This window comes from Monomorium pharaonis, chromosome 10, assembly GCF_013373865.1.
Source record: "Monomorium pharaonis isolate MP-MQ-018 chromosome 10, ASM1337386v2, whole genome shotgun sequence".
Classification (NCBI taxonomy): domain Eukaryota; kingdom Metazoa; phylum Arthropoda; class Insecta; order Hymenoptera; family Formicidae; genus Monomorium; species Monomorium pharaonis.
Genome location: NC_050476.1, coordinates 19,904,180 through 19,931,998, shown reverse-complemented (window position 1 = coordinate 19,931,998; position 27,819 = coordinate 19,904,180). Strand labels below are relative to the sequence as shown.

At 33.0% G+C, this 27,819-nt stretch overlaps 1 protein-coding gene, 1 long non-coding RNA gene and 1 other non-coding gene across 4 annotated transcripts in view; 1 reads left to right on the top strand and 2 right to left on the bottom strand.

The window, feature by feature from the left end:
• LOC118647774 overlaps positions 1-27,819 on the bottom strand; it is a 64,903-nt gene that overhangs the window by 26,678 nt on the left and 10,406 nt on the right. The window contains exon 2 of the long non-coding RNA XR_004964916.1: positions 11,904-12,028. This is a non-coding gene — a long non-coding RNA (uncharacterized LOC118647774). The remainder of the gene's footprint in view (positions 1-11,903; positions 12,029-27,819) is intronic.
• Positions 740-27,809, top strand: LOC105830039 (calcium uptake protein 3, mitochondrial). Of its 2 annotated transcripts, XM_012669167.3 has the most exons (12): positions 740-972; positions 18,862-19,003; positions 19,480-19,590; positions 22,208-22,255; positions 23,107-23,189; positions 23,835-23,897; positions 24,425-24,523; positions 25,208-25,336; positions 25,697-25,920; positions 26,196-26,353; positions 26,499-26,656; positions 26,908-27,809. In XM_012669167.3, exons 1-12 carry the CDS (start codon positions 763-765, stop codon positions 26,974-26,976), a joined length of 1,494 nt encoding a protein of 497 aa, XP_012524621.1. In that variant the 5' UTR covers positions 740-762; the 3' UTR covers positions 26,977-27,809. The 2 variants fall into 2 exon arrangements, with proteins under 2 accessions (XP_012524621.1, XP_012524622.1); XM_012669168.3 differs by lacking the exons at positions 23,835-23,897; positions 24,425-24,523 and having other exon boundaries at positions 741-972.
• Positions 11,901-11,973, bottom strand: Trnar-ccu. The gene has a single exon. It is a non-coding gene; the product is annotated as a tRNA-Arg (tRNA).

Genomic DNA, 27,819 nt, shown 5'->3' with positions numbered 1-27,819 from the left:
CATATTATATATTCTTAATTATAAAAGCAATCCTTTTTTAAATAGTTGTCATCAATACCTAATGTTATAAATGAGTAAATTTTTACAAAAACAATCGATATTAGTTTTATGCAATATAATTTATTTTGCTAATTGTACTTTATAACTTTTTTAATTAAAATTATTTAGATTAGTTTTTTGGGGGGAGGGGGGAAAAGTTTTTTTATTATTTCGAACAATTTCAGATCTAAATCAAGAGTCTGTTCCAACAAAATTGAACCAGTTTCAAACTATCAGAAAATTGCGCGGTGTATCAAATTTTATTATACTGCGCAAGAAAGTTTCCTAACGCGCAAACTCCTAACAAACTCCTCTGGTTTGGAAAGATATAGAAACAAAGACCTAAAATTTTCAGGTTTGTCCTTTATATCCTCTAAGAAAATATAATCTCTATTATAATATTATTGGAATTATTCGAAATTTAGTGACATATTATAAATTAAGCGTAGACTTATATCTTAACATTTAACCAAATTTTTTAATCCTGCAACACAAACAAATAGAAAACTTATTTCTGAGAATTTCGCGCGATTAATTAGAAATCTTCCGTAAAATATTAATGAGAAAAAATGTTGAAACAAAGACAGTTTTTAGGCATTTCTTTTTTTTTCTCGCTTATCTCGGGCGCGAGAATTTCTGGCGACAACACTGGCCGCGGCTTAGGTAGGAGAAATTGACGTTTCACGGGGCAGACGAGGCATGCGCCAGTCGCGCGCGTTGAAAATGGCGACGATAGCGTGCCTCTCGCGACGCGTGTCGCCGTACACGCGGCACTTTCGCGATGTCACGCGCGCGTACGCGTCGTGGCGTGCCGACCGCGGCCTCGGGAGGATCCAGAAGGGCGTCGGACTGCTGGCAGCCGCTTCCGTCACGCTTCTACTGGCGCAGCAATATTTACGGCCGAAGGTGGTGCACGCCTTGAAACCTCGCAAGGTACGCACAATGCAATCGAGTACAGTCCGCTCCAAAATCGCGCGCCTCGTCGTCGCTGGCAGTGGCGCGAAGTTGAATGGCGAGTCACGACGGTCACGTGGACTTACGCGTCCACGTGCGCGTGAATGGGCAGTAGCAGTGTATAGTAAAGTTGCACGAGAACACAGCACTGCACCTCCATTCACCAAACGGATTTCGAAATCGGCAACGTATCTTGAGACATTTTAATTGACAATAGTTTTGATAAGAATAGCGTGTCGCGTATTTTTATTTTTATTGAAAACAACGGTAATGTCTGCGAATTTTTTAATTAAGTTTTGCAGAACCTGTTAATTATTCTTACGAGGCAAGATTTCGGCGAGGATAATTTATAATTAGAATTTGAAGAAAATGGGTACAAAAGTTATATGTATAGTGAAAGTTTCAGCTTGAAACGATCGGTAAGAAAATACTTGACAATTCTTATAAATGTAAATAATAGCAAAAAGCGTTTAGAAAACTATTTCGTAAAATTCAAATACTTTAGTATTATAAAAAGACAAGATCTCTGAAGTAATTACGTGTGCCTGAAGAAAAATAGCGCAAATGAATGTGAAATTATTCTTGTTTCTTCATGTTACTTCCTCTCAATGGCTCCGATATCGCCGAATCCGCTGGCGAACAGAGGTGGGGAGAGGACGGTAGAGAAAGTGAGAGATATTCGTCGGTGGGTTTCAAAAAGGAGTTTTGAACGCGTCGGGAATCGAAGGCGCTCGCGATTGATCTCGTTCGATCTTCGGTCTCACGACCGAATCGTGTACGCTACGTTAATAATATAGCCCGGAGGAAAAGCGGATCGGCTCTTGTGTCAAACGATCTTCAAGTGTATCGACGCCACGCCCTCCAAACGATCACACAATCGATACGGCTCTACCTTAACCAGTTTTGGATCTTCGAACGTCTCTATTACGGCCTGAGAATCCCGAGATTCTTCCGAAAAGTAGACCGCAGGGGAGTGCACCATAAACTGTATAAAATTACATTTAGCTAACTTGCCTACGTAATCATATCACGTTAAGAAGTTGCACTGCATTTTAAAGGATAAAAGTATTTTTAAAAATTGTTAATTATGAATTCATACATTAATTCAATAATTAGAGAAAAATGTAATAATCTCTTGTATTTTTTATCGATATTTAACAATAATATAAAATTAACTATAAGTATATAAACTATACTCATATCACTTTTAAATTATTTTTGTGATATAATTAAGAGTTAATTGACAATTTGGGAGATTAACTGCTATAGCTTTATTTGTAAAACTGTATTACTAATTAAATAAATCTTTAAAATATCTTAAAAAATATTTTCACAAGTTCATACCGTTTAACGCGGCTCAATGTTTTTTTAACGAAGAATTAATTCTGAAAATGTGGCACATTACAACGTCCTTAACGTCAAGCTTTCAATCACGAAGCACTGTTAATACCGCGAGACATTCGCTAACGAGAACCTCCTTAACTGCCGTACACGCAAGTTGAACATTGACATACGCGTTTCATCGATCATGCGACGCTCTCGAGAATGCGGATGCCTTCTAGGGACATTCCTCGCCTTATAAAACGAGGGAGATAAATGGCCGACGCTTTGCGCCGCAGTTCGCAGCCAAGCTGCATCCTTAAATGCAGATGCACCCGGCCCTTCGCTACGAGACACCCTAATCCGAATGCACCCTAAGCTGCTTTTCCTTTCCGCACCTCGCAGCACATGTATCCATTAATTATCGCGCGTGAGAACATGGGAAAGTTGCATCGAACGTTTTCAACAGTCATGCTTGAACTTCGTATAATTCATGAAGTCGACTGACCAATGCTTGACCAATGCTATTTATAGAATAGTTGGTATGCAAATAATACTTTTAGCAAAAAATTAATAAAATATATATTTCAAATTTTCAAATGTTATCTTTGTAAATAGAAATTTAAAATTTAATAAAATGCGTAAATTAATTTTGTAATAATAAACTCCATTGCTAACACATGCTTTTTCAGTCGTGTATTGTTTGAGAAAAAAGTTTCATGAAAAATATATAGTATATTTATCATAAAAACAAAGTTTATGATACTAAAAGTACACTTACAAAAAGTGAAGAATGTATTCTAACTATATAAGATTTTATATATAATGTTTAAATATTAAATAATTTAGAACTCAATATTTTCTAAATAGTTTTATACTTATTCTTAATTGAAAACATGACCACAATTTTTGTTTGTTACTATTTATATTTCTTAGAAAAAAATATCGTGTGATAAGGAGACATCTGAATGTTCTCTCGTTTACGTGTCGCGTGTTGTTTTGATCTTCTCCAATCTAATCAGAAAACTAGGATAGGCATTATCTTGACATTAAAACATGAAATGAACGGGATATATTTTATACATTTTATGGAAATGCATACGTAATGCGAACACGTAATCGCAGTACATGCGTGCAGTACACGCAAACGCTCTAATGCTCGTCACATCGCGCTGACTTGTGTGAGGAACTCGAAGATATTCTTTGACCACGTCGCTGCCAAGAATTCGGCGAGAATAGGGCGTTCGCAAGAGTGCCAAAATGTCATACTAACGTGAAACGACACACGTTTGCACATAATTTACGGGGAACATTCAAATTATTTCCCGTGGTCAATTATCTCAAGACACGAAATCATCAAGATAATGTCGCGTGAGCTAAACAATACGATTAATTTTGTATCTGATATCGATATAATTCCTTACGAGTTAAATCTTTTGCTGTAATTTTAAGTAAAATAAGTAAAAACTTAATAAATTTATAAATATATAATGTATCGATTAAAAGTATAAAAGTCCTTCTATAACCTTATATTAATTTCATATAACTGATGAAAAATGAAATGATAGAATTTTAAAAAAGAATCTGTATGCTTGTTGTACCTTTTTTAATGAACAAAATAACTTGTGTATGAAAGAGTTAATATAATGTCTATCGTATTGTCGTTTTTAATACGTAAAATTTAATTGGCTAGACGTTTCGAAAAATTCATGTTATATACAATAAATTGCGAAAACATTTACTACGTATCGTAATCTACTAACACGGTTTATGCGATTGCAACCATGTAGAGGCAATGATGAAGTACATTAGCTACGCTACACTGTATGTTCGCGAAGCCAGTTGATCTTGCAGAAATAAGCTTTGAACATGCTGTCGCATCGTTTCTGTCGCTTTTATCCAAGTGCGTAGGCTGTTGCAACGGAAAGGGCGATCGGTATCAAAAATGTGGATACGATATCCGGTATTGCAGTTGTTAAATGTGTAAAATTACGTACGAAATAACGCAATTTAGAATAGAACAATAATTAACCAATTAATAATAAAATTTGTTTAACGATAAAATATTTTGTTTGATAAAATTAATTGATAAAATTAATTTTATGTTTGATAAAACTATGTCTGTACTATCCTGAATTCTTAAATATCAATATCAGATTCATGAAATTATTCGTATGTTTTATGTTCGCGCGATATGTATTACTATTGTGATATTATGTATTACTTTGCATATTTTTGAAATATTGTTAGATAATGCAATTTGCTAAATAATAATAAAAAATAATATTGATATTGAAGAAACACACACATTAAGAAAAAACTTAGACCATTCAGTTAAATTAAAGGAGAAAATAAAAAAGCTTTCTTATACTAAAACACATTCTACGCATTCCACGATGATATCTTGGATTAAAGCGAGCTCAACATTTTCATCGTGGAATATAAATTGCTCAGTGGACAAAAGGAGAGAAATGTATCATCCGATATATTGTGCGTTATTACGAGATGTGGCACAACATTATCATCGCGCATTACGTATGCAGAGGCTTGTTTGACGAGCGGTTTGCGGTAACTAATGGGCTGGGTGCTCCTATCGAGATGCTCCTATCGACAATATCCTTTTGGACCGAGATTCATTATAGGACTTCTGTATGTATGCAGGACATACGTGAAGAGATCAGAGTGCATAACAGAGCTCGTCCAATCAAAGATACTTTTTCTTTCTAATGGAAAAAGTTTACACGTTCGAATATCCGTAATTGGATCAACCCTTTTCATGATCGATACACTTCACGTTAATTGGATTTCAATGGAATTACTCATTAGAATGTAAATAATGTACACTTTGTGTTTCTAAGTTGCGATTGATAGTGTCTCAAAGTTATCGCTGATTTTTTAAACTTACTAATACTTTAATAACTCATACATGAAATAATTTGTATATTTTTTAAGAAAAACATTGAATATTTATGTAGCTGACATAAATGGGAACATAATATTGTTATGTTGTATTATTATATGTAAATGTTAATTTGTTTAAAGTTAAAGAAAAGAATATATTGTATTATCCATTTAATTTACATGTGTGTGTGTGTGTGTGTTAATTGTTTTTAGTTTATTTAAGAATTATATAAAATTTATAATTGAGAATTTTATTTGTAATTTATATTATATAAAGTGCTTAAAATTAAAAACTAATTTATTTAGAAAAATCGAAAATTTAGAAACTTAAATAGTTAAATTTATTGTCAAGTATATGTAAATATAAATTATTAATTTTTCGAAGTAAAATATGAATTATTAAATTCATTTAGTATAATAATAAGATTTATAATATTATTTTATCCTAGAGATGTAAGTTTTCAAAACATTATTTTCAAAATCAGTGGCTCGTGTATGCATTCCAAGCAATACATCTTTTCTTTCATATGTCTAAGCAATCATTACATGAAGATCGTTTTACCAGGATCGTTTTGCACAAGTTACGCGCCATTATTCATATCAACGTTTATGTATGTTTATGCACCCCTGTCTCGCCATCTGTCTCGCCATCAACGTTAGCAGCAACACCGTGTACCCCGAATAATTCAAACGCGAGAGAGTGATCGATCGGCTGAGTACACCTTCGTACATATTATCAACGATAAACGATAAATCAGATGCAAGCTTCTCGACGCCACACGATTAAAGACTCCGAAAGTCGTCAGGACATGCGCGTGTGTGCACGTGTTGCGCCTGACACGATGCTATCCGATACCGCTTGTTGATCCTTCGAAGAAAGTCGAACAGGAAGGATAATTAATACTGGAAAACATCCAATCATCAGACCATCATTAGAAAAAATAAATCAATTCTCGCAAAATGATTTTCACAGAAATTGAGCCCTTTCCAAAAAGAAACAAATTTTTTTATGCAGTCTTTCTCTAAAAATAATGGTTTTCTCAAATAATGCTTTAAAAATAAAATGTATGTGTTTTTCACTTTAATCATATTTTATATAATATGAATAAAAGTTCTTAATTTTTAATCGTACAATTTCTTGACTACAAATTTTTGAATAAATAGTGAAATAGAAAAGTTAAATTAAAAAATTTAACATATAACAAAATATTACAAATATATAAACATAATAAACTCAATTTCCATGTTTCTTTAACTGTAAATCATCTTTTGCTTCGTTAATTTGATTTTCCATGCGGTCATCCGCTTTCTAGATGGAGATAAACCATTTTTACACTTTTATAAGTCCGGGAGTTGTGAACAGTCCAGGTAAACATTTCACCACCGTCCTCGAACGTGCACACAATGCAGTACCAAATGATAATCTGATGATAAGGTATGGGATAAGAATTCCAACGCGGTAGGACACGTGAATGTGGCCTGATTAGCATGATAGTATCAGTCGCGTGGGTAGACGTCAACGTGGGCGTGAATGGATTCTACATTTGATCGTTTTTCATGTTCGTAATCAATTTGCGCGCATCGCCTGTCAAGCTACCTGCGGCAAAACGTTAATCAAAGACATTTTCAATTGAGATACGTCCAGACACGTCTGTGAGAAACACAATCGGCTAACTTGAGTGTCATAGGCGCGACAAATTTTTTTTCTCGGCGAGAAGGACGTTGAATAAATTAAAACGATAAAAAAAACATACAATCTTGGCGCATTAATATTATTAAAATTGTATTACAATTAAAATTGTAATAATTTCTTTTTTCATATTTTGTTAATGGCTTGATTTCATTCGTTGCTCCAGAGTAATAATGAATCTGTTATTATCCGTTGTGTTATATTGAATTTGATATTTTAAACGATTTATCTCCGCATTGTTTAGCTGACTCGACAGACAATCACGACCGAGTTCATATATATTATTACGTTAATATTAATAGACATTTGAGATGTAGCTTTCAACATTTGTATCAAGGTACAAGCGACGTTTCCGAACTGTAACGAACTACACTTTACGCTTGTCTGCCCTATAGTAATAATAGTCGACCGAAATTTTGGACGCCTGCCATTGCGAAAATCTTGTTATGTTGGAGACAATCGCCTGGAAACTCGCGAGAAAGTCTCAAATGTAAAATTTCTGGATATTTGACGATTTTCTTCGACATGTTTGCACATAGAAAGAGAAAAATATTTGCAATAATCATAATGTCACTATACACAGAGAGAAAGATTTCTTTAAATTTAATAAACCGTTTTGTTTGACTATTCCAAAGCGTATATTTCTTTGTTTCTAATAAATTTTATTAAATCTAAAGAAATCTGTATAAAATTTATTAAAACTATAGAAACATATGCTTTTGAAATAGTCGAACAAAACTGTTCATTAAATTAAAAAATCTTTCTCTCTGTGTAGTTTATAGTTTTTTATTTTGGGCCCAACCCATATTTTTATAGTTAATCAATAATAAAAATTATCGTTTTATTTATAATTAATAATTTTTATCGGTTTCTTTATAAAACGCACGAACACGAAACGTTATTGTCTCCATGGCGGGCTATCTCTTTGCGATACGATCGATAACCTACCGCATCGACGCCGGCCGCGCCGGTAAGTCTTGTCGTCGAAGGAAGAGCACGTCGAATCGGACGTTTCGGCACGACCCAAGCCTCGTCGGCCATCATCACGGCGATGAGTTAATGCTAATGAGCGAGGCGCGGCGATTCGTCTAAATTAATTAACGCTTTCTAAACCACCGTGAAATTAGCGCCAGCGCGTGGGACATGGCGCATTGGGTGCCCATTATCCTGGGCTAATGGGCCAACAGCGGTGTGGGTGGTGTTGTTGCGGGGATATCCCGTGGGTATCCCGTGGAGTTCTCTCACACGCGCACCGACGACGTCTATCGCGCGGGACTCGTATCGCACGTATTGTAAGTGCGACGGCGATGCAAAAGGTGGGAGGCGCCGCGCCGATGCACGTCGCGTGTTACCGCGCTATGCATCAACGACGAAACAATGCCGGTGTAATTGAATATTTCGAGGGGATTATGATTTAAGAATCGCCGCCGGCCGCCCGGCGGAAATCGCGCCTCTTGCTTGTCCTCTTCCCCCCCCCCCCTCCTCCTTCCTCAACTCTCGTTCAATCCCTTTCCGTTTTCAGTTTACACATACGATGGGGGTTAACCAAGTGCGCTGCGTAGCGGGAGTAATAAATAACGATTTGGGAATTCCCGACTTCGACGAGCCTCGTCCATCACCGCGTGACGGAGAGGGACCGGTTGTGGAGTAACCATTGATTTTGTAAATTCGGGCGCCGATACATGCGCTATGCAAATTTCGATGTCGACAACGAATACGTCACGGTAATTCTTGTTTTCTATAAGATTTAGGACCATGCAAATTAGATTGCAATTAAAAATCTTGTAGCACTTTAGTTACTTGAACGTACTCTTTAAAGTACAATTAGTGAAAATACATTGTTTTCAGTAGCGGAGTTATGAATCTTATCAATCAGTAAAATAAATACACTGATCTTTCAGTGATAATACACTTAATATTCGTCGAAATCGCTAAAAGATAGTGAATATTCACTAGTTATCACAGTTGCAGATCTATTACTGCAAATCAGTAATAATACACTCGTTTTCATTTAAAGAGCTTAAAAACTAGAGTTTCAGTTTGCACAATTAACTTAATCAATATAATTTTGAGAGAAATCTATCAATTACATCTTATACACGAAATCAATTATAAATACGGATTGGAACAAGTCTTTTTTCATCTCCAACAGCGGAAAGTTAACGATATAAGAGAAGGGAATAAATTTTTCAGTCTTGTTGTTCTATTTCGTAAAAGACCCGATAATTTGTTCACTGCCAGTCGAGCCGTTTCGAGCATGGGCGGTTAAGATTGGTTCAAAGGTTGAAACCGACGTAGGAGGCATAACAGCTACACGGGAAAAGCGCCGAATCGGCTAATGACAGAGCGCTGTGCGATAATTTCAGGGTAGTTCGCACGTAACACGGAACATGACAACGCTCCCGGATGATAATAACGTTTTTCTGCAATCGCAATACGAGATAACTAAACACCACTTTATGCTTCAGGTCTTTCTTCTGACAATCGAAGCGTGCGCTTAAGTCCTAACACATGATAATAAATTTCTTTACTCTGTTATATGAGATTTTATTGATATTCAATAACATTCAATGTACAAGATTTTATATTTTTTAAACTATTAATTTTACTTCAATTTATAATTTATTTTAAATGCGCATAAGTCATGTAGTAAGCATTTTTTAAATCCTGACTGATTAACTCGAAATAGTGATAAATTAATTAAATTGATTAAAATAAATCGCTATTTCAATATTCTTTTGTTCCGCTGGTTTATCTTTTTATTACGTTTACAAATTAAGATTTTTTTTACATTATCAAGTTTTAATAAAATAAAGCAGAAAGATTAAATGAATTAAAATTTTTTTCTGGTAGAGAATCTTAAAAATCTCAATTGTAATACATTAATGAGATGTCTAATTACTAAAAATTAAGAAAAAAATCTTCATTGAGACCATCAGAATCTTATATTCGAAGACGAAATCTTTCCTCGACGTTTTATATAATTGCAAATCAGTCTTCGGTAATGTCAGCGTATTCGATTGACATGTTGCTTTTATCAGGAAAGACAGAACTTTCCCCAGATTACTGGAGAACATGTCTCTCCCCGTGACGGAGAACAGGTTTATTTCCCTCAAGAGATCGATACCGCCGTGTATCCGATCGAAACCACCTCGCATAACCAGAATCGCACATAGCGTGTACGGAGATACGGATCTGAGTGCACCGAGTGCACACACATACACACTAGCGCGGCACGCGGTATGCAACGGTCCCGGCATCCCGGCATTCCGACATCCTTCCCCGACGAGACAACGAGATTCTCTTTCGCGCGACCACAAATCACATGACCCACCCTTCTTCTTGCGGCATTGCTCCCGGCAATCGTTATCGCATTCGCACGAGATTCGACCGTAGCGTTTATCCTCTTTCTCTCTCTTTCTCTCTCTTGCCGCTCCTTTGTGTTCGGAATTTCGAGGCGAGAGAGAGAGAAAGAGAGAGAGAGAGAGAGAGAGAGAAATCTGCCATCGACACGGATAACGCTGTAACAAGATTCCGGAAATAGAGAAAACGTTTGCGACGAAAGTAGACGATAATTTCACTAGTGTGTATTGGCGCCAAACACACGGCAAAACTAGAACGTGTTCGCGCAATTTGTATGGAGAGATAACGCGGGCGATAATTTACGCGTAGAAAGGGCAACGATATGAAAAGGGAGAAAAGATCACACAGTTAAGTAATGTAACACGCTAGAATTTACCGAATAATCTTGTGAACAAATTTTGATGTACAAAACAAAAATATAATTAAGAAACTCTAATTCTGATTAATTTTATTAAATTATAAATCATTCTTATTAAATTATAAATAAATGTTAAAATATTATTGCACGATATCTTTTTAATTCCTTCACAAATTTAGCAAATAATATCTTTTGTGCGCAACATTTATTCGTTGATTAAATCACTGCAATATAAAAGGCTAAAATATGAGTTACTGATATAAAGAATGCCTGGTCTCTACTTCTTAATACTATTTGAATAAGAAAAATGAGCGGGCCGAGTATTAGAAATTTCGAGTCAGGCATCAGCGGCGCTTAATCTATGGTACTCATATCGAGGAAGGGAAAGCTTGACGATCATTCGAATAACCAATAAAGTAGACCACTACAAGTCTCTCCGGACATTGAGACGGTCAGGACCGATAATAACCACTACTCTCTTCGGTGAATTGGGAGGATCGATTTTATCGCGGGGCCAAAGTCAAGTCCACGGGCAACCCCTCGAAATGTTTTTCGTGACCGATTAACCCGAGCGGGATCTTCTTCCCCGCATTAGAATCACTCGGACCACCCAGCCTACATTTACGCGGCTATCAATCTGATTTGAGTATTTCGGCCGTACACAGCGGAGTAATATATTGCAACCTTGTCCGCCGTTAGATCGGCTTCTTCCCCGAATCCTCGCGGCCGATATTACGAGAGATACGCGGAAATCGACGACTCACGTTCGTCAAAAGGCGTACAAGGCGTTTTATCAGATTTCGATACGACAACGATAGACAGCTGCGAGACATCTTCGCGTTCTACGTTAAATTCTTCCAATCTTTGAAATAATCTCAGCTTTATTCTCGAGTTATCCTTGAAATATTCTCATTCGAGCAACTCTTTTCCTTTTGCGAAATCACAAGTCGATACTAATTGCCAGACTTTAGCACGAAGAATGGTCTATCTGTGTTTCATTGTTCCGTGCATAAATATCCTCATGTGGATGATGCAGACTTTTGCATTATTATTCAAAAAGTTTATAATGTTAAAAATAATTTTTTATTAACTATCATGTTATGCATGTTTTTTAATAAATATGATTTCTTTACGTAAAACCAGACGCTTCTATCGTACCGTAATAATTTAACACTTTCTTCGATGCTAAACATTACCATAAATATGGTAACGAGAATTGTTTCACTGTTAATAACGCGATACTTGTGATTTATAAGAACAAAAAATATAATTTCTTACCCCTGGTGGGACTCGAACCCACAATCCCCGGTTTAGGAGACCGATGCCTTATCCATTAGGCCACAGGGGCGCTTGTGAATTAAGCTCCTCCAATGTACAGTTCACGATGACATCAGAGCGGCAATCTGGAAAATAATTATTGTGAAATGCATAAATTATTTCCAAATCTAATAATTATTAATCTTAAAAATATTATTTAGTTTTACCATCGAGCAATCTTTTGGTCACATTGTTCTCTGCTAATAATTATCTAGAGGATTATTCCTGCCTTAACATTTACTTTTAAAAATGTTTCAAGGTATTCTTCTCAATAAAAACATATTAAACATTAAATTAATATATTTTAAAAAAATTAATAAACTTTTTATATATAATAAGAAATATTAACAGCTAATATTTTTCAACACATATTTAAAACACATAAGAATTATGTATTTAAGACTTTAGTTCTTGAAAATTTAGTTGTTCAAAATGCATAAAATTGATTATTTTCAGTCAGATTATTTTTAATAACAATGATCATCTTAATAATTCCAATATTTTTTTCAATATAATAAGACTGTTCATAAATTTACCGTGCAAATTAAAATTTGTAATCCTGAAACATGAGGTTGAGTATTCGCAACTGCATGTTTAAATATTGATATGCAAATATGCGCATTCACAAGTAAAACTACTATCTGATTTCAATTTCCTTCAACAATCTTGGCGCCACCGCGGCTTGTCATAAATATGATGATCCATAATCATCATACATAATATTCGTTGCATTACACATCAACAGTCAGATTGTGTGTATGCGTGTACTTAGTAATCTCAAGTAAATGTGATAAATAATATTCGCATTTTAACATTCAATTTTGGAACTTAATGTATTTATAGTCCGTGCATTCAGTGTTAGATAAAATTCCAGGATTTTATATAAATCTAAAAATTAGTATTTTAAAAATATATTGAAGAATTATGCAGATATAATAATACAATATAGTGTATAGTTTGATATAATTAATAAAATTATATTTCATAATTTATACTAATTACGTGAAAAAATTTGTAATATACACATATACATATAAAATTTAATATTTTCTTTGTAACTGTTTATTTTTCTTTAAAGATGTGTACATTCTTGGAGAATGCAGCTTAAAAATTAAATAACACAATTTACTTTTAACACTTCTAAAATTACATAAATAATATTTCACATTGGTGATCATAATAATTTAAAGTCCGCGAGAGTCTTCTCGATGGATGATATAAACACGCCGAGATACGTTCCCGTGATAATCTTGATTTTACGCATACCGCATGAGAATGCTTTTACACGTACAAAGTATGAGTGCACACGCACATACGTACTTCACGCACGATCATCGATTCGCTAACCCGAATTATCGCCAATGCCCGAATATTAACACTTCAAACAGCTCGTTATTTAAATTGGACTTCACGAATTTGTATCGCGGCGTGGAGATTATACGTGTCAGTAATGGTGTTGGATGACGACCGTAAGAAGTTTAAACTGGAAATGGTTTATTACAGAAATAATTTTAATCTAACTTTTTAATATTGGATACTTAATGTAACAATCAATCTACATGCAAAATATAAAAGTAATTCACTCTTTCATATACATGGTGCACTATATAGATAATGTGTATTACATAAGATACAGTATTGTTTGATACTGTGTAAATAATTTGTAAAATTTTAAAAGAAATAAGGGATAAGAAGGAAAATTTCATTTTTTAATATTTGTATAATCAATATTCACACATTTCCAATATGCAAAGAGAAAAAAAAACATAAATAAATAATTATCCTTCTAACTATAAAACAGTTTTCTTAAACAACTTTGCTTATGAAAATCTTGCTTATTAAAACACGTTTTGTTGTAGATTGTGATATTGTTTTATATTTACATACTGATTTCTGTGATATACTTTGTTCATTACACATCGTATACACGTATTACCTATAAGATAGTAATATTAGAAATATTGAATAAATAAGTTCGTTTAATCAAATCTTCATATCCTCATAAACCTACAATATTTTTTTTGCAATTTGTGCTATCGTCTCATAGACAAATTTTTGATAGTTTCGATCATGTCGATCTGGACGCTGCTCTAATATTATAAAATCGCCTTGCTTTATCTCGCATATCGCCTGACCGCCGTGTAGAATCGGAGAAAAAGCGTAGTGCTTCAAGGTCTACCGCATTTTCTTCTCTCGCATGCTGACGCCTCCGTTTAACACCCATCCACAAAAATCGACAGCCGGCACCCGTTTCTCGCGCGAGTCTTGGACGGCCGATGCCTATCGCCGTTGCCCCTCGCTATCGATTTAAGCTGAGAAACGAGGCGAAACCACTTCGAGGAAATTGTTTCTAACGCGGTCGCGTGCTTCTTTATTGAAAACTATAAGCAGCTGCGGGGAAGAAGAGAGAGGGGAAGGCGGAGAGAGAGAAAGAGAGAGAGTGACGCGAAAGGGATAGATCTAGGAGGTGAGAACTCACGGGAGAGAGGAGAGAGGTTCAACGGAGCCTTAATCACCGCTGATGCCCGCTGGACATCGGCGAAAAAGGAAGTGAAAAAGAGAAAGAGAGAGGTCCGGATGGAGGACGAAAAGAAGTGGCCTGGTCTCTCTGCACTTAGCATAATGTTCACCACGCCTGTCATTACCCTCGACACCGCGAACATGCCAGCCTAACACCCTGCGTGGTCCTGCCCGGGTAGACACGCGAGGACGTGCCGGTTTACGTTGGTGAACGCCTCGCATTATGGCGAGAGCGAAAGAAGCGTAAGGACGCCATCCGCCCGGAATATTAATCGGACGCGATATAAGTTAAATTAACTTAAGCGACGGCGGTTTTTCCTTTTTGCGCTCATTCTCGTTGCGTCTTATTTCCGCGCGAGAAGAACGAGCGTCATCGTCATCGGGGAAAAATACGTTTGCGAGGCACCTGAACCTCAACCGCGTAGTCTCGGATGCATCGAGTTGACGTGATACTGATTAACCGGCCGAGGTGTAATTTTCGAGAAATTAGTTGTTTTAGGGTACACAGGTAAAGAGGCAGAGGAAATTTAATGGGAAGTGGCGAAATCTGCTATCATCTTCGCTTGTTGTATTTAACGTGAAAGAACCTTCTAATTGTGGAAATCAAAAATGGCAAACGAATTAACGCAATACATTAAATATAACTTTCATATGAATAAATCTTTATTAAATTTAATATGAAGAGATATAAAAATGTATGTAGAGATTAATGCAAAATTTATTAATTATAATTTTATAAAACCATGCAATTTTGTCTTCTTTTTTTATTGACATCTTTTTTTTTAAAATGCGTATGTATTAGATATTACTGAATGTGATTTTGCTTCGATTTCTGCATTTCTCTTGCATTTCTCTATTAAATTTAATAAAAGATAATTTATATCACATGTGAAATTTTTATTAGATTTAAAATGTTGCGCCATTTTATTCTCAACTTTCACAACTTCTTTATCTAAATGCAAAATTATATTTAGTAATAAAATAGATACGTTCTTTATAAATAACGATCAAAATTACAGTTTTATAAAATTATAATTAACGAATGACATTAATTTCTTTACGGTGTCATAACAGTGCATCGAAACAACGAATTAAATAACATGATCTATAATTAAGAGGAATCTTTTTTTTTACTACTGCCTCTTTAAAAAATTCTTTTGTAACACTCTTCTCTCAAGGTATATAATGAGTCTCTTGTACTTTGAGAAACAGAATTTATTTTGTTACACTCTTGTACAAATTTGTAGAACTGAGTGGGCGATTAAATGTCTTTCTCGAAATCTCTAACGACGTGATTAACTTTAACGATGCCTAGGATCTCATAAATCGTCAATCTTGCGTATTAGGCATGTAAAAAGAAAGAATCTATTTACGATCATGTCGAAATATAAAATCACGAGGTAACATCTTTTTCGCGTGAATTAATGTGATTTCTATTCTATCAATATCATCAAATAAATTTTACCAAGTTTAGATCAAAGAAATTATAGGATTTTTTTAATATAAAAATTATTTCGTAAGAGCGTTTCGTTGAAATGATAATGTAATACATCTTGAGGTAAATTAACATCGCGATATTGATAAATTAAGATTAAGTAATAAAACAATAAAAGGACTAAGTCTTTGAAGAAGCTAAAAAACTCAATAGAAATCTCACTTTGTGACAATAAATATTAATAAAGAATACATGTAATAAAATATTTTAATTAAAAACTGATATTTTAAATCTTGAAATGAAGAATTAATGTCAACGTATTGTTAAGAACTTTAACTTTGCTCAATATAATAACTTAATTACTTATAAACAGTATCAATTTTTAATTAAGTTCAAACACTTTAGTGTCTCTCATTATAAACTATTTTCTAAAGCACTTTATCAAATCATCTGTTTTTAATTTTATAAAGTGGAATATAATTCACGTCCGCAATTCGCCGAGCGATTTTTAAACTTGCGAAACGGACCACCGCGCGCGACCAGTGCGTAAGGATAGCGCTATTACAAATGCAGGCCATTGTAGGTAGACGCCTTTTTTATCACAATGAGGTGTGATTTATTTGTAGAGGCAAACTCGCGAAAGGACACCTGATCTGCGCGAAAGGATATCTGGTTACGATGGCACTTATGGAAATGTGCGTCGAATGACAAATATAGCTTGCCGAGGATCGCGATTCTACGGTGGCTGCGAGATATTTACAACTGCCTAGTATAAAAATCGTTAAAAGAGAAAGAAATCTGAAACCGCGTATTTTTAGAAATTAATAAATCCAAGAAAGAAAGTGTAAGCAAACATAAAAATTGCGAATGTTTCATTGCAAGAAACATACTGAAGAATTTATTCGACGCGATTCGACTAATCCCTTTGACTTCTCGATAATTTATTCTTGTCATTTTTTAATTAAAATTTCTAATTCTATCATTGTTGATATGAGTGAAAATTCCTATTTTATTATTTAAAATTAAGGGACACGTTGTTTTTTATTATTTTATTAATGGGTATAAGCCTAATATATTCCGAGAGAAATGTACTGGGAACAGTTAACACGGTGTACTAGAACACCGATTAACATTGAACATACCTTCGTTAGAAACACGATTCACCCGTCAAATCCGTTTACTTCGCGGTACAGAACCTACGGCCGATCTCGACACTTGAATTGGCGTTTGCGCAACGGATGGCTGTAGAAATCCGAAGGCTAAGAACGTAACCATCATTTAAGAGATCATCTTATACGGAAGCTCACGATGCCGCACCAACAATGCGCCATTACTCGCGAATAAATAAAACCTGCAATCTCTCGTGCGTGCAAGGTAGCGAACGATAATTTAAATCGGCAAAGAGGAATGAAGTGGCTCCGATGGCTCCTTTAGAGCACGACAGCCAATGCGTTCCCGATGATTTGATGCTTCCTGGGCTGGACGATTCAATCTGACCGGATGAGGTCGCAGATTCACGTCATTATGCGAGAGTATATCGTTTGGTATTTAACTACAGCTTACATGGCAATATACTAGATGCATACACACCACAATACAGCTTACTAAAGGCGAATTTATGCGGTACACATTGCATGATTGTTTCGAACAAATAATCTGAAATTCATTTGGAGACATATCATCAAAAAAACTTGTGCTTTACACACTTAAGAAAAAGGCACTTATTAAGTAATTTCACTCGTAGACAGTGTTACAAATAACACAAATAACATTTATTTGCTAATATTTTGACTTTCTATTTATACTGAAGAAAAAATACTTAAAAAAATTTTTGTAGGACATAAATTTATTTATTATTGAAATAAATCTTTGATTAAATAAGATGCAATAAAGTTTTTTTTTTCTAGCAAATATTTTTATAACCTGGTGAAACAAGACGAAATAGCCAATTAAAGTATATGGAAATTTTCATTCGCAATCAATAATGTTACTTTAAATGATTGATGAGTATAAGAAAGAGACAGATGACAAGATTGCCCGCATTAATAATGTTATGATTCATAAAGCGAAATATTTGTCATGCTAATAATTAATATAATATAATATGCGAATGCACTTAACACAATAAAACCGAGAAAAATGTGTTACATTTATTGGAAACATAAATGCAATTCTTAAACGTTATTTTTATTTCACACGCGTATTTAAAAAATTTCAATGCGAGTTCGACCGATCATTTCTTTTATTTTTTTTATTATTGTATTTTCGAACGCAAAAATGTATCTGTCACTAACTTACAAATATCTTTTTGATACGAATTGACAGTACGCGTTGTTCCTTCGCAGAAACGCGGCAGAATTCAAAGCGCGAATTAGCATGTCATATTCATCACCTCGCCTGTCTGCTTGTCAACGAATAGCCCGAGTTTCAGTCTGTACTCAAATCGATGAGTATCGATAAGAATCGACATGTAGCTTGCCCATATTTATAATTGCGTGGTGAAGAAATCAACTAAAATTAATCTTAAAACATGATGCAGTTTGATAAATAGATCTTGAAAGTCAATTTACCATTCGTCACATTATTGAACGGCGATTTAATTACGGAAATGATAAAAATGAAGTTTGTCTTGAAACACAGCCTAAGCTTAATTCCAAATTTTCTAGTGATTAAAAAAAAATTTTTAATCTTCTTGAGAGTTGAAAAAGAATGATTAATCAATCATGTAAATTGTAATTTAAAAAAATTAATAATTTACACATAACTGTCAAAATTATTTAGTAATTATAATAATTTAATATATACTTAATAATTTAATAAAAAATTAAAATATACCGATGCAATAATTAAAATTATATTGAAGTGGGTACTTCAAGCGATTTTTTATTTGGCATATAAGAAAGAGAAGTATAAATATATTGGCTATGATTTTATTGTATTAATCATAACAACTTGTTCTTGCAGAGAGAAGATGACCTACATAAAGCGGTAAAATTAACTACAAGGGAAAGAAGATTTATAAAATTTGCATCCGTTGCATACGACGGTCAACTATACATGACTCCGCAGGATTTTCTTGATAGCGTCATTGATGCCGAACCTCGACGTACGTAACATTTATTTACTTTAATAAACACCGTTCTAATTATTCCAATAAAAATTATTTAAATATTTAATTAGATCAATGAACTAGAATTACATACATTATTGCAATTTTAATAAAATATAAAATTAAAAAATAAAGAAGAGTGCAATTTTATGATAACTTATATAACTCATTATGTCTTTTAATTGTCAAACAACATTCTTTTCTTATTAGCGAAATAATTTTTTTTTAATAATATACAATTTTCAGATTGTTATTTTTATTGTTAAAATTCTTTGAATCTCTCATCACAGATTTATTTTATCACTTTATTCGAAACATAAAGCAAAGCTTCGATTTTATGTCAACAAACATATATTACTATCGTTTCTTTGATGTATATTTTCGAGGACACAGCCATACTAAAATTACATTACATCGTTATAATTTTTAATAAATCTATTTCGATGCCACATACGCAATTTTTATATTTTCAGCGAGACTAAAGAGGCGCGTGTTGACTGATCAGGAGCTCGAAGTAATGAGAAACTCGACTTCTTCGCTACGCCATGGAAGCACACATATGTTCCGAAATTTACGAGATAAAGGTAATTAAATATTAACATTTGTAAAATGAAATAAGAGATCTTATATAATTTTACAAATGATATTAATAAAAAGGGAAAATTATCTATGATATTCAGTTTCACGTTAGAATTGGTCAAATTAAAATATTAATTATTTTATTTTATTTTTAATATAAAAGTGTTCAATTTTTCCGGCGTTTATAAATATAATTTTTACACGTCTTATAAAAGGCATCCTAATTCCAACGATAACTGAACATTTGTAAATTGTGCAGCTTATTAATCTCATTCGTTTTTTTTGTCTTTCATTTCATCATTGAGTGTTTATATTTTATGGAAATCGTAAGACAATGTACTCTCGAAAATGTAATTTCCATTACTTTTACTTACAAAAATTTTTAATTATAGATTATACTTATTGTTACGATTATATAAAGTTTCAAATAAATCCTCATATACTTTTCCCCCAAAATTCGCATAAAAATAAGTCTTTTCCTAACTTTCGATAATGTCTTAGCAGTCTGATAAAATATAAAAAAGTCATTATGTTAAATATTATTGCGAATGAACATGTTGCATTCGTATAATGTAATGTTTATAACGCCAGTAATAAATAAAAACTTTACGATTCCGTTACCGGAAAATCCGCATATCTTGATAAATTTACTGTAATAGTTTTGTGTATCGCGATTTCGCGTTTCGCAGCCACTCTACCGAGGTATGCGGATTCGACGACAAAAATGACGAGACACGCGCGATAAACGGGGCTGTCGATCGATCGCGATCGACGTGTACGGCCGCAGCCTGTATTTACGGCATTTACGGTATTTACGCGACATAAGTTCCCGCCACCCACGTGCGACGCACGTCGCGACAGACAGGGCTGTGTCATTAGTTTAATGGCGCGGCGGCACTTCTCACGGCGGCTGCGTTTTCTCCTCGCTCTTTCCGCGTGCACCGCACGTTCATCGCGCTAATGGAAATGCAAATAATTGGCAGTGGGACGTAAGAGGGTGCCCCCGATGGCGGAGAGGAGGGTACAGCCAGTTTCACACCTCTCTTCAATAATAACGAGTTCCCTGTACGGCCACTGTGCCACTCTCTCTCCTCTCTTTTTCTTCCCCCTTTTCTCATATACGCGCGAGGCGGAATTATACCGGGCGCAGATAAACGGGTGTCCGCTTTTAAGGACACTCGATGGAGAGGCCGTTACAATTAAGAACAACTTAAGGAGATTGGACGCTATCGACGAGAAACTGTAACGACGCCGGGATGGCGTCATCGTCATCGTAACAATATATCCGAGCTATCCGTTGATTCGGCCGACCGTAAACGTAATGTCTATAGTCACCGTACTTCCTTATTGTGTCAACGACACACGTGCTGCTCTTTTGTAATATTGTGACATTATTTTAAAGTGACTTAGCATATATGTTAATTTTGAAAATACCGAAAATACTACTCATCGATTTTTTTTCTAAAATAATGTACAGCTATATCAAATTTTTTTAATGATAAATTCAAGTTTAATACTTAATTTCAAAATTCGATGATATTTATGAATATTTAGCACTGTATGATATGAAAGATATTTCTTGGTCACATGATACGAAAACAAATATATAGGTATTACCGGTAAGTCTACACATTTATGGCAGTTTGTTTTAATATTCTAATTATAAAAATTCTAGCGATGAAAACATTTAATAAACAGCGAATCAAAACAACAGATTTACATGGAACATCATCATCAGTGGATTAACTCTGCTTTCTTAATTTCCTTTTGATCGTTAATTTTTTACGCTTTCGGAGCCGTTTTTAAGAGACTTTATAGGGTGGCGATGATCTGTAAAACAGACTTCTTATTATGTTACATGCGAGCTAAATTGCGCCGCAAGGGCGTATGTTTAAAATCAAAATTTAGAAGCGTCCGCAGAGAGGTCTCGCTTTTGCTATTAAATTCTAAGTTATTGATCGTCCCCAAAGGTGATTCTCTCAAAGAATATCTGAAATCTCGTGAGGCGTGTCTAACAAGTGTTTGACATATTCCATTTCTCTAGATGTCGTAAACGCGTTTGATACTGCAGACCTTCTCTCTCTCGTTATTCTTAAATGCGGATTAGCGGGAAAATTAGGAAAGAATTCGATGAAATCATGAGAATTTACGAGACATCGAGATAGAATCATGTGGAGTAGTAACGATTTGCCTCTCGAGATATCGCTTAAAATTTTTATAACGTCTCGATTTACTATTGCGGGGAAAATATCCAATCATGAAATTAATTGATGAAATTGCTGAATTTGAATTTGTTATTAATAATAAAAATATATACTTATACACTTAAAAAAAGACGATGAATGATATCACATTTTTACGTCTAAAACATATATGCAAAATGTGTAAAATCACATTTGAATTACGACGATAAAAATTATATTAATGTCTATAATTTTCAAAAATAAAAATTAATAAAATTAATTATTCTCCTTATTGTATTATTAATTTATTAATATATAAAATATCATCACTGTATCACACATAATTGTATAATTACTTTGAGTAGACATACATTTTTTTTTTACAGTTGACTGAATCAATTATTTCGTGATTATAAATTACTTGCGTTTCTATTTTCAGGAATTATTTCTTATACGGAGTACCTGTTTCTTCTGTCCATCCTAACAAGTAAGTTTCTTTCTGCCGATATCTTTAAATATACTCACGAGGCAATTGTGCAATCGCGATGTTAAGTATATACAAATCATATATTATGGAAGAAGAATCGGCCTATGAGATACCGCATTCATCTTTCTCACATAAAAGTAATAGCGGTTATCCGTTTACTTGGAAAGCTATAATCTGCGCTCAATTTGTTTGATGTGTCTGACACAAATTATCGTGTGACAATCTTAATAAGCAACGAGTATGTTTCAAATAACATGCATTCTTACGTAAAATCATTATCCATAGAATTTGCGGAAAATGAGTTATCCCATTCCAAATGATAAGATGACATCAAATGACGTTTTAATAATCTTATTGATGTTAGAGACATTGTTAAAACGTTATTACGATATCATTTAACGTCATCGTGCTTGAGATAATATCCTTTTATACGCGAATTCTTTGACTAATTTGAAGTTAATTTGCTTTCAATGAAAATTTAGCTACATATTTTTAAAGATTTACGATATTTAATTTTACACTTATATACGTAATTAATTTTGAAGTGAAAACGTTAGAATTAGAATAAATTTCATTTTTAATAAAATTAAGTGAAAAATATTGCATGTGTTATTTATGTTCAGCCTAGAAACTTAATTCCTTATGTGTTAATTTTTTAAGAATTTAAAACTTATCACGAAAAATAAAAATAAAAATTATTGCATTTTATCTAAAATACTCTGTAGTGCATACACGTGTTCCTAGCTTGTGCGAAAAACAAAATTTCAAATTGATCAGATCATCCGCTATGAAAAATGCTTCGTTAAGCATCTCAATGTGACAATTTATAGTAATAACTAATCTCGTTGCAGAGCCGAAAACTGGTTTCCAAATCGCCTTCAATATGTTTGACACCGACGGAAATGAGAGAGTCGACAAAACTGAGTTTCTTGTGGTAAGATAGCTGCATGCGTGCACATTTTTGACAATTGCAGATGCAGGAACATTATTAGAGCTACTAGTATCATTTGTTAGTATTTTCAATTTTACGTTACGGAATAAAGCTTAAGTTTGCTTCATTTTGATAACAGCACAATAAATATTTCTTTTATAAGTTATTAAATTATTGTAAAATTATTTTTAGCGAGTAAAATAAAATGAAATAATTAAAACAATAGTGTAAATATATTTTTTATTAGTATTATGCACATTCGTATATTATCATTTACTTAATTATATTCTTATTTATTATCTTCTTTTGTTTAATAATATAAATTTTGAATTAAAAAATCAATAGCAATTCTATAATATGTAAATATGTTATTTAATATTTTTTTGAAATATCATATAAATATGCGAGCACATTTAGAAATCATAATTGCAGTAAAAGAAGTGCACATTCCTATTCTTAAATATTAAGAATTTGTTATTTTTAAGTATAAGTACAAGATCACGAGATGGAACTTTATTGTTTCTAGTTTACACAAGTTAGGAACATTTGTGGGATGGACCTGCCAATGAAGAACTTTTATTACTAAAAAACTTTTAGACTAATTTCAATTATCGATTAGTATCAACAACGTTTTTCTTGTTTTCATAGATTCGTCGTTTACTCGGCGGTAGCCTGAAGGAACGAGAACTTGACGAACCAACAAAACGTGCAGTGAGTTTCAGAAAAATTTCAGAAAACTTCTCAATCAGGATGATGTCAGAAGTTAAACATTGACTGATAGAAAATCAATATAATAATGCTATTATATCTCTTTCAGCTATGAACTCACCTAATGGCTGTATAATAATTTGCTATTTATCTAATCTATCTATTCTGCAAAAATCCTTGAAATTTTCTTAAAAATATATTATGCATATTTTAAAATTACATTTAATGCAAATATTAATTGATTTTTTCAGAATACCTATTATTGTTAAGATAAATAATTTATTTTGCAGTTTTTCATAAAATTTTGAAAATCGATTAAATTTCAGAAAAAAATTAATTATTTATTATTAATTATTCATTATTAATACCTATTTACTTTTTACATTTATTTAGTATTTATTGCTTATTTAGTATTTATAACTTTGTTGCAAATATTTTACGATAATTTTGATTAACATTTTTATTTCATTAATTTTGCAATGCGTTATCCTCTATTCAAAGCTAATGCTTCTTTATTTATTTTAAATTAGTTACGCGCCATAATGTCTCCAAGCGAACAGAATATAAGCAAGGCAAAACTTCGCGAAGTTCATCCGAATAACTCAAAAGAAATCGTCACACATTCTTATGTAAGTTTACAAGTGTAAGATCTGCTGTAAAGTAATACATATTGTATTTAATATTCATTGAAATTATTATTTTTATTTTATGTCTTTCTAATATTTTTTATTTCTTTATCGTTATTGTCTATTATTTAACACAAACTTACAGCGATATAAAAGATTGTATAATCATAAAAACATAATTGCAGTAAAGAAAAATAACGATATACATTATAATAACTAATAGCATTGAATTTATTGAAACTTTGTACTCTTCTCAAAAAAAAAGCATTTGCAATCGATGTTATGTTGTTACTATACAATCTTTTTTTTACTCTTTCCTATTTAGAATAATCAATATATTGAGAAAGATAATGTACTAATTATTTTCATGAATATATACAGATCCAGTATATAGTTCACTGTATATATCATCGCCTAATCTGTCAAATTTTACTACATCGATATTTGATTCATTAATATGCAGTTTACCAGTGCAACCGAAAACACCTATGCTTTACCATAACCACTGCTCTAACACTATTTGCCACTTATTTCAGATGTACTAACACTGGACGCCGAAATACTGCCGTTCACTTTGCCTTTATGTCATGTAATCCCGACACATGTGTCCGTTAGTAAAAAGTGTGTTAACATCGTGTTGATCTCCAATAGTAAGTGTTCTCTCTCACACCTTCATCTTCAATACAGATGGAGAAGATATTCAGTCACGCGTGGAGGGGCCGTCATGGATGCGAAACCAAAGAGGAATTGGAACAATTGCAGGAACGCCAGAAAACGCCAGAAGAAATTCAAGGCCAATTTATCGATGACGATCAGGTATCGTTACATTACATATACGTATCTTTAAATGTAATGAAGTAAGAAGAATGAATGAAAAACGATAACAGAATCTATAAATTTAGCCAGTCGAAAATAGTCAACATTTAAATAATGGAACAAAGACGTCAATTAAATTTTTACTAGAAAAAGATCCAATATTTTTCATTATATAATTTATATTATAATTAATAAATAATAATTTAAATTATATAAGTAAAAATAATTTAGATTTGGAATTAAATTAGAGAACTACAATTCTGATATTTATACAATAAATGTATCAAATAAATAGCCGCATGTTTAAATCAATATAAGTTTTCAATGTCAGTGTTGCATTTATAATACTTTGTTGCATAGGGTTTACAACGACGTCACGCTGTGGATACTACATTGATGGTACACTTTTTCGGCAAAGATGGTACTTCCGAATTAAGATACGATGATTTCAAATCCTTCATGGAGAACTTACAACATGAAATATTAGAGCTAGAATTCCACGAATTCAGCAAGGGACACAACACGATCAACGAATTGGATTTTGCCAAAATTTTGTTACGATACACGTACCTCGAAACTGATGAGTAAGTTGAATAATGGAGAAAACCTCTGTTCTAAAAAAGATATTTAAATAAGAGATGAGTGAGAGACAATTACCTAAAGAACTATTAACATTTCAAACATTTTAAATATATAAGCAAGATGTTCGAATTATAGTACTAAAGTATTTCATACATATTCTGTTGAATTGAGCGTTCAGTGACGTTCAAAATTTTTTTATTTGAATATTTATTTATCCATCGCCTAACTAATTTAAAAATTGCGTGGATTAAGTTAATTTAGACAATTAAATTTACAGATATGACAAGTACTTGGACAGAATGTTGGACCGTGCAGATTTGCACATCGGTATCACGTTTGAGGAATTTCGGCGCTTCTATCAATTTTTAAACACTTTAGATGATTTTTCAATAGCGATGCGAATGTATACGTTGGCTGATCATCCCATATCCAAAAGTAAAGATTAAGTAAAGTCTTACTCAAAATCAGTTAGTTAAGATTATTACAATATTAAATTAACTGACTTTATTCTTAATTATGAATGTAACGTTCTATTGTTGCATTTTTTAAATTTATGTTTTAATGTAGTTTCCTTTTTAAGGTGAGTTTCAACGCGCTGTAAAGATATGCACGGGAACGATGCTTTCGACTCACATAATCGATACTGTCTTCGCACTGTTTGATGAGGACGGCGACGGTCAACTTTCCTATAAGGAGTTCATAGCAATTATGAAAGATCGACTACACAGAGGCTTTAAGGTAGCATTGCAAATATACAAACACTTTGAAAATATACAATACATTTCTTTTTTTTTTTAGAATTATTTTAGAAAACACATAAATATTTTATATGAAAAATAATAACATCGAAGTAAAGATTAAGAAGAAACCTGTGCGAACGGTTGTCATTGCTCAGGCTCCACTGCTATAATATTATTGGACAATTTTGTAAAATAGTGGAAATATTGCAATCACTGTTGATTAATGCGAAATAATTCAATCTTTTGCAGTCTCAACAACGTAACGAGGGTTGGGAGGCGTTCAAATTCTGCGTAAAACAAGAGATGAAAGCACCCTGAAGGAAAAAATTGTGATGTGATAAAATGCACGAAAACGTGAAGGCGCAAGAGAAGATAACAGCATTCGCTAATTTACACAAATTCTATAAATGTTGCATATTTTCTGATAGCATTGCTCATCATCGAATAATTCTTCGCCTTTTTGTACTAATATTAATTTAAAAATATTTAAATTTGCAATTATATTTTCCAATACTCACAAGTAAATTTAAAAAAGATAATACTATTATTTAAAACATATATAAGGCAGTTATTATTGATAATAGATAAATTACTAATTATAAGCACATTTTCCTCATTCTAACAAAATTTAACAAAAGTAATAGAAGTTACGAAATGGAAATTATTCTAAATCTATTCAGATGTCTTTATTAAGTAATTTATTCTTGTAATAATATATTCTTAATTTATTATATGATTTGCGTTTATATAAATGATTCTTTATGATTTTATATCTATCTCGCGCAAAAAAATTCTCTCTCTTAGCAATCTTTCGCACTGAATGTTCAAAAATTTTGATTTCTTATAACGGTACTATTTGACAAAAATCTGAACAGAATATCTTTTATTAATAGATTAAAAGTTTTAGCTACAATAATATAAATTGATTTCAAATATTTCTTCAAAAATTGAAATAATGATACTTTTTAGATCAGCTAATATTCTTAATTTAGATTAAGTCCACAATTTCTGGGACATTCTTGTTCGAATATCTTTGCCAAAATATTAAAGCATGTTAGAATATTTAACAATAGAGCATTATAAATTGTATGTTACATATCCTGTTATAAAAATGAAAATAATAAAGAAGCTTGTTGTAAAAAGAAGTGAAATTAGAGGTCT

Coding starts and splice junctions, on each gene's coding strand:
- LOC105830039 (XM_012669167.3), top strand. CDS start 763: ATGGCGACGATAGCGTGCCTCTCGCGACGCGTGTCGCCGTACACGCGG. Junction 19,004..19,479: donor CATTGATGCCGAACCTCGAC/GTACGTAACATT, acceptor TTATATTTTCAG/CGAGACTAAAGAGGCGCGTG. Junction 25,921..26,195: donor ACGTACCTCGAAACTGATGA/GTAAGTTGAATA, acceptor TTAAATTTACAG/ATATGACAAGTACTTGGACA.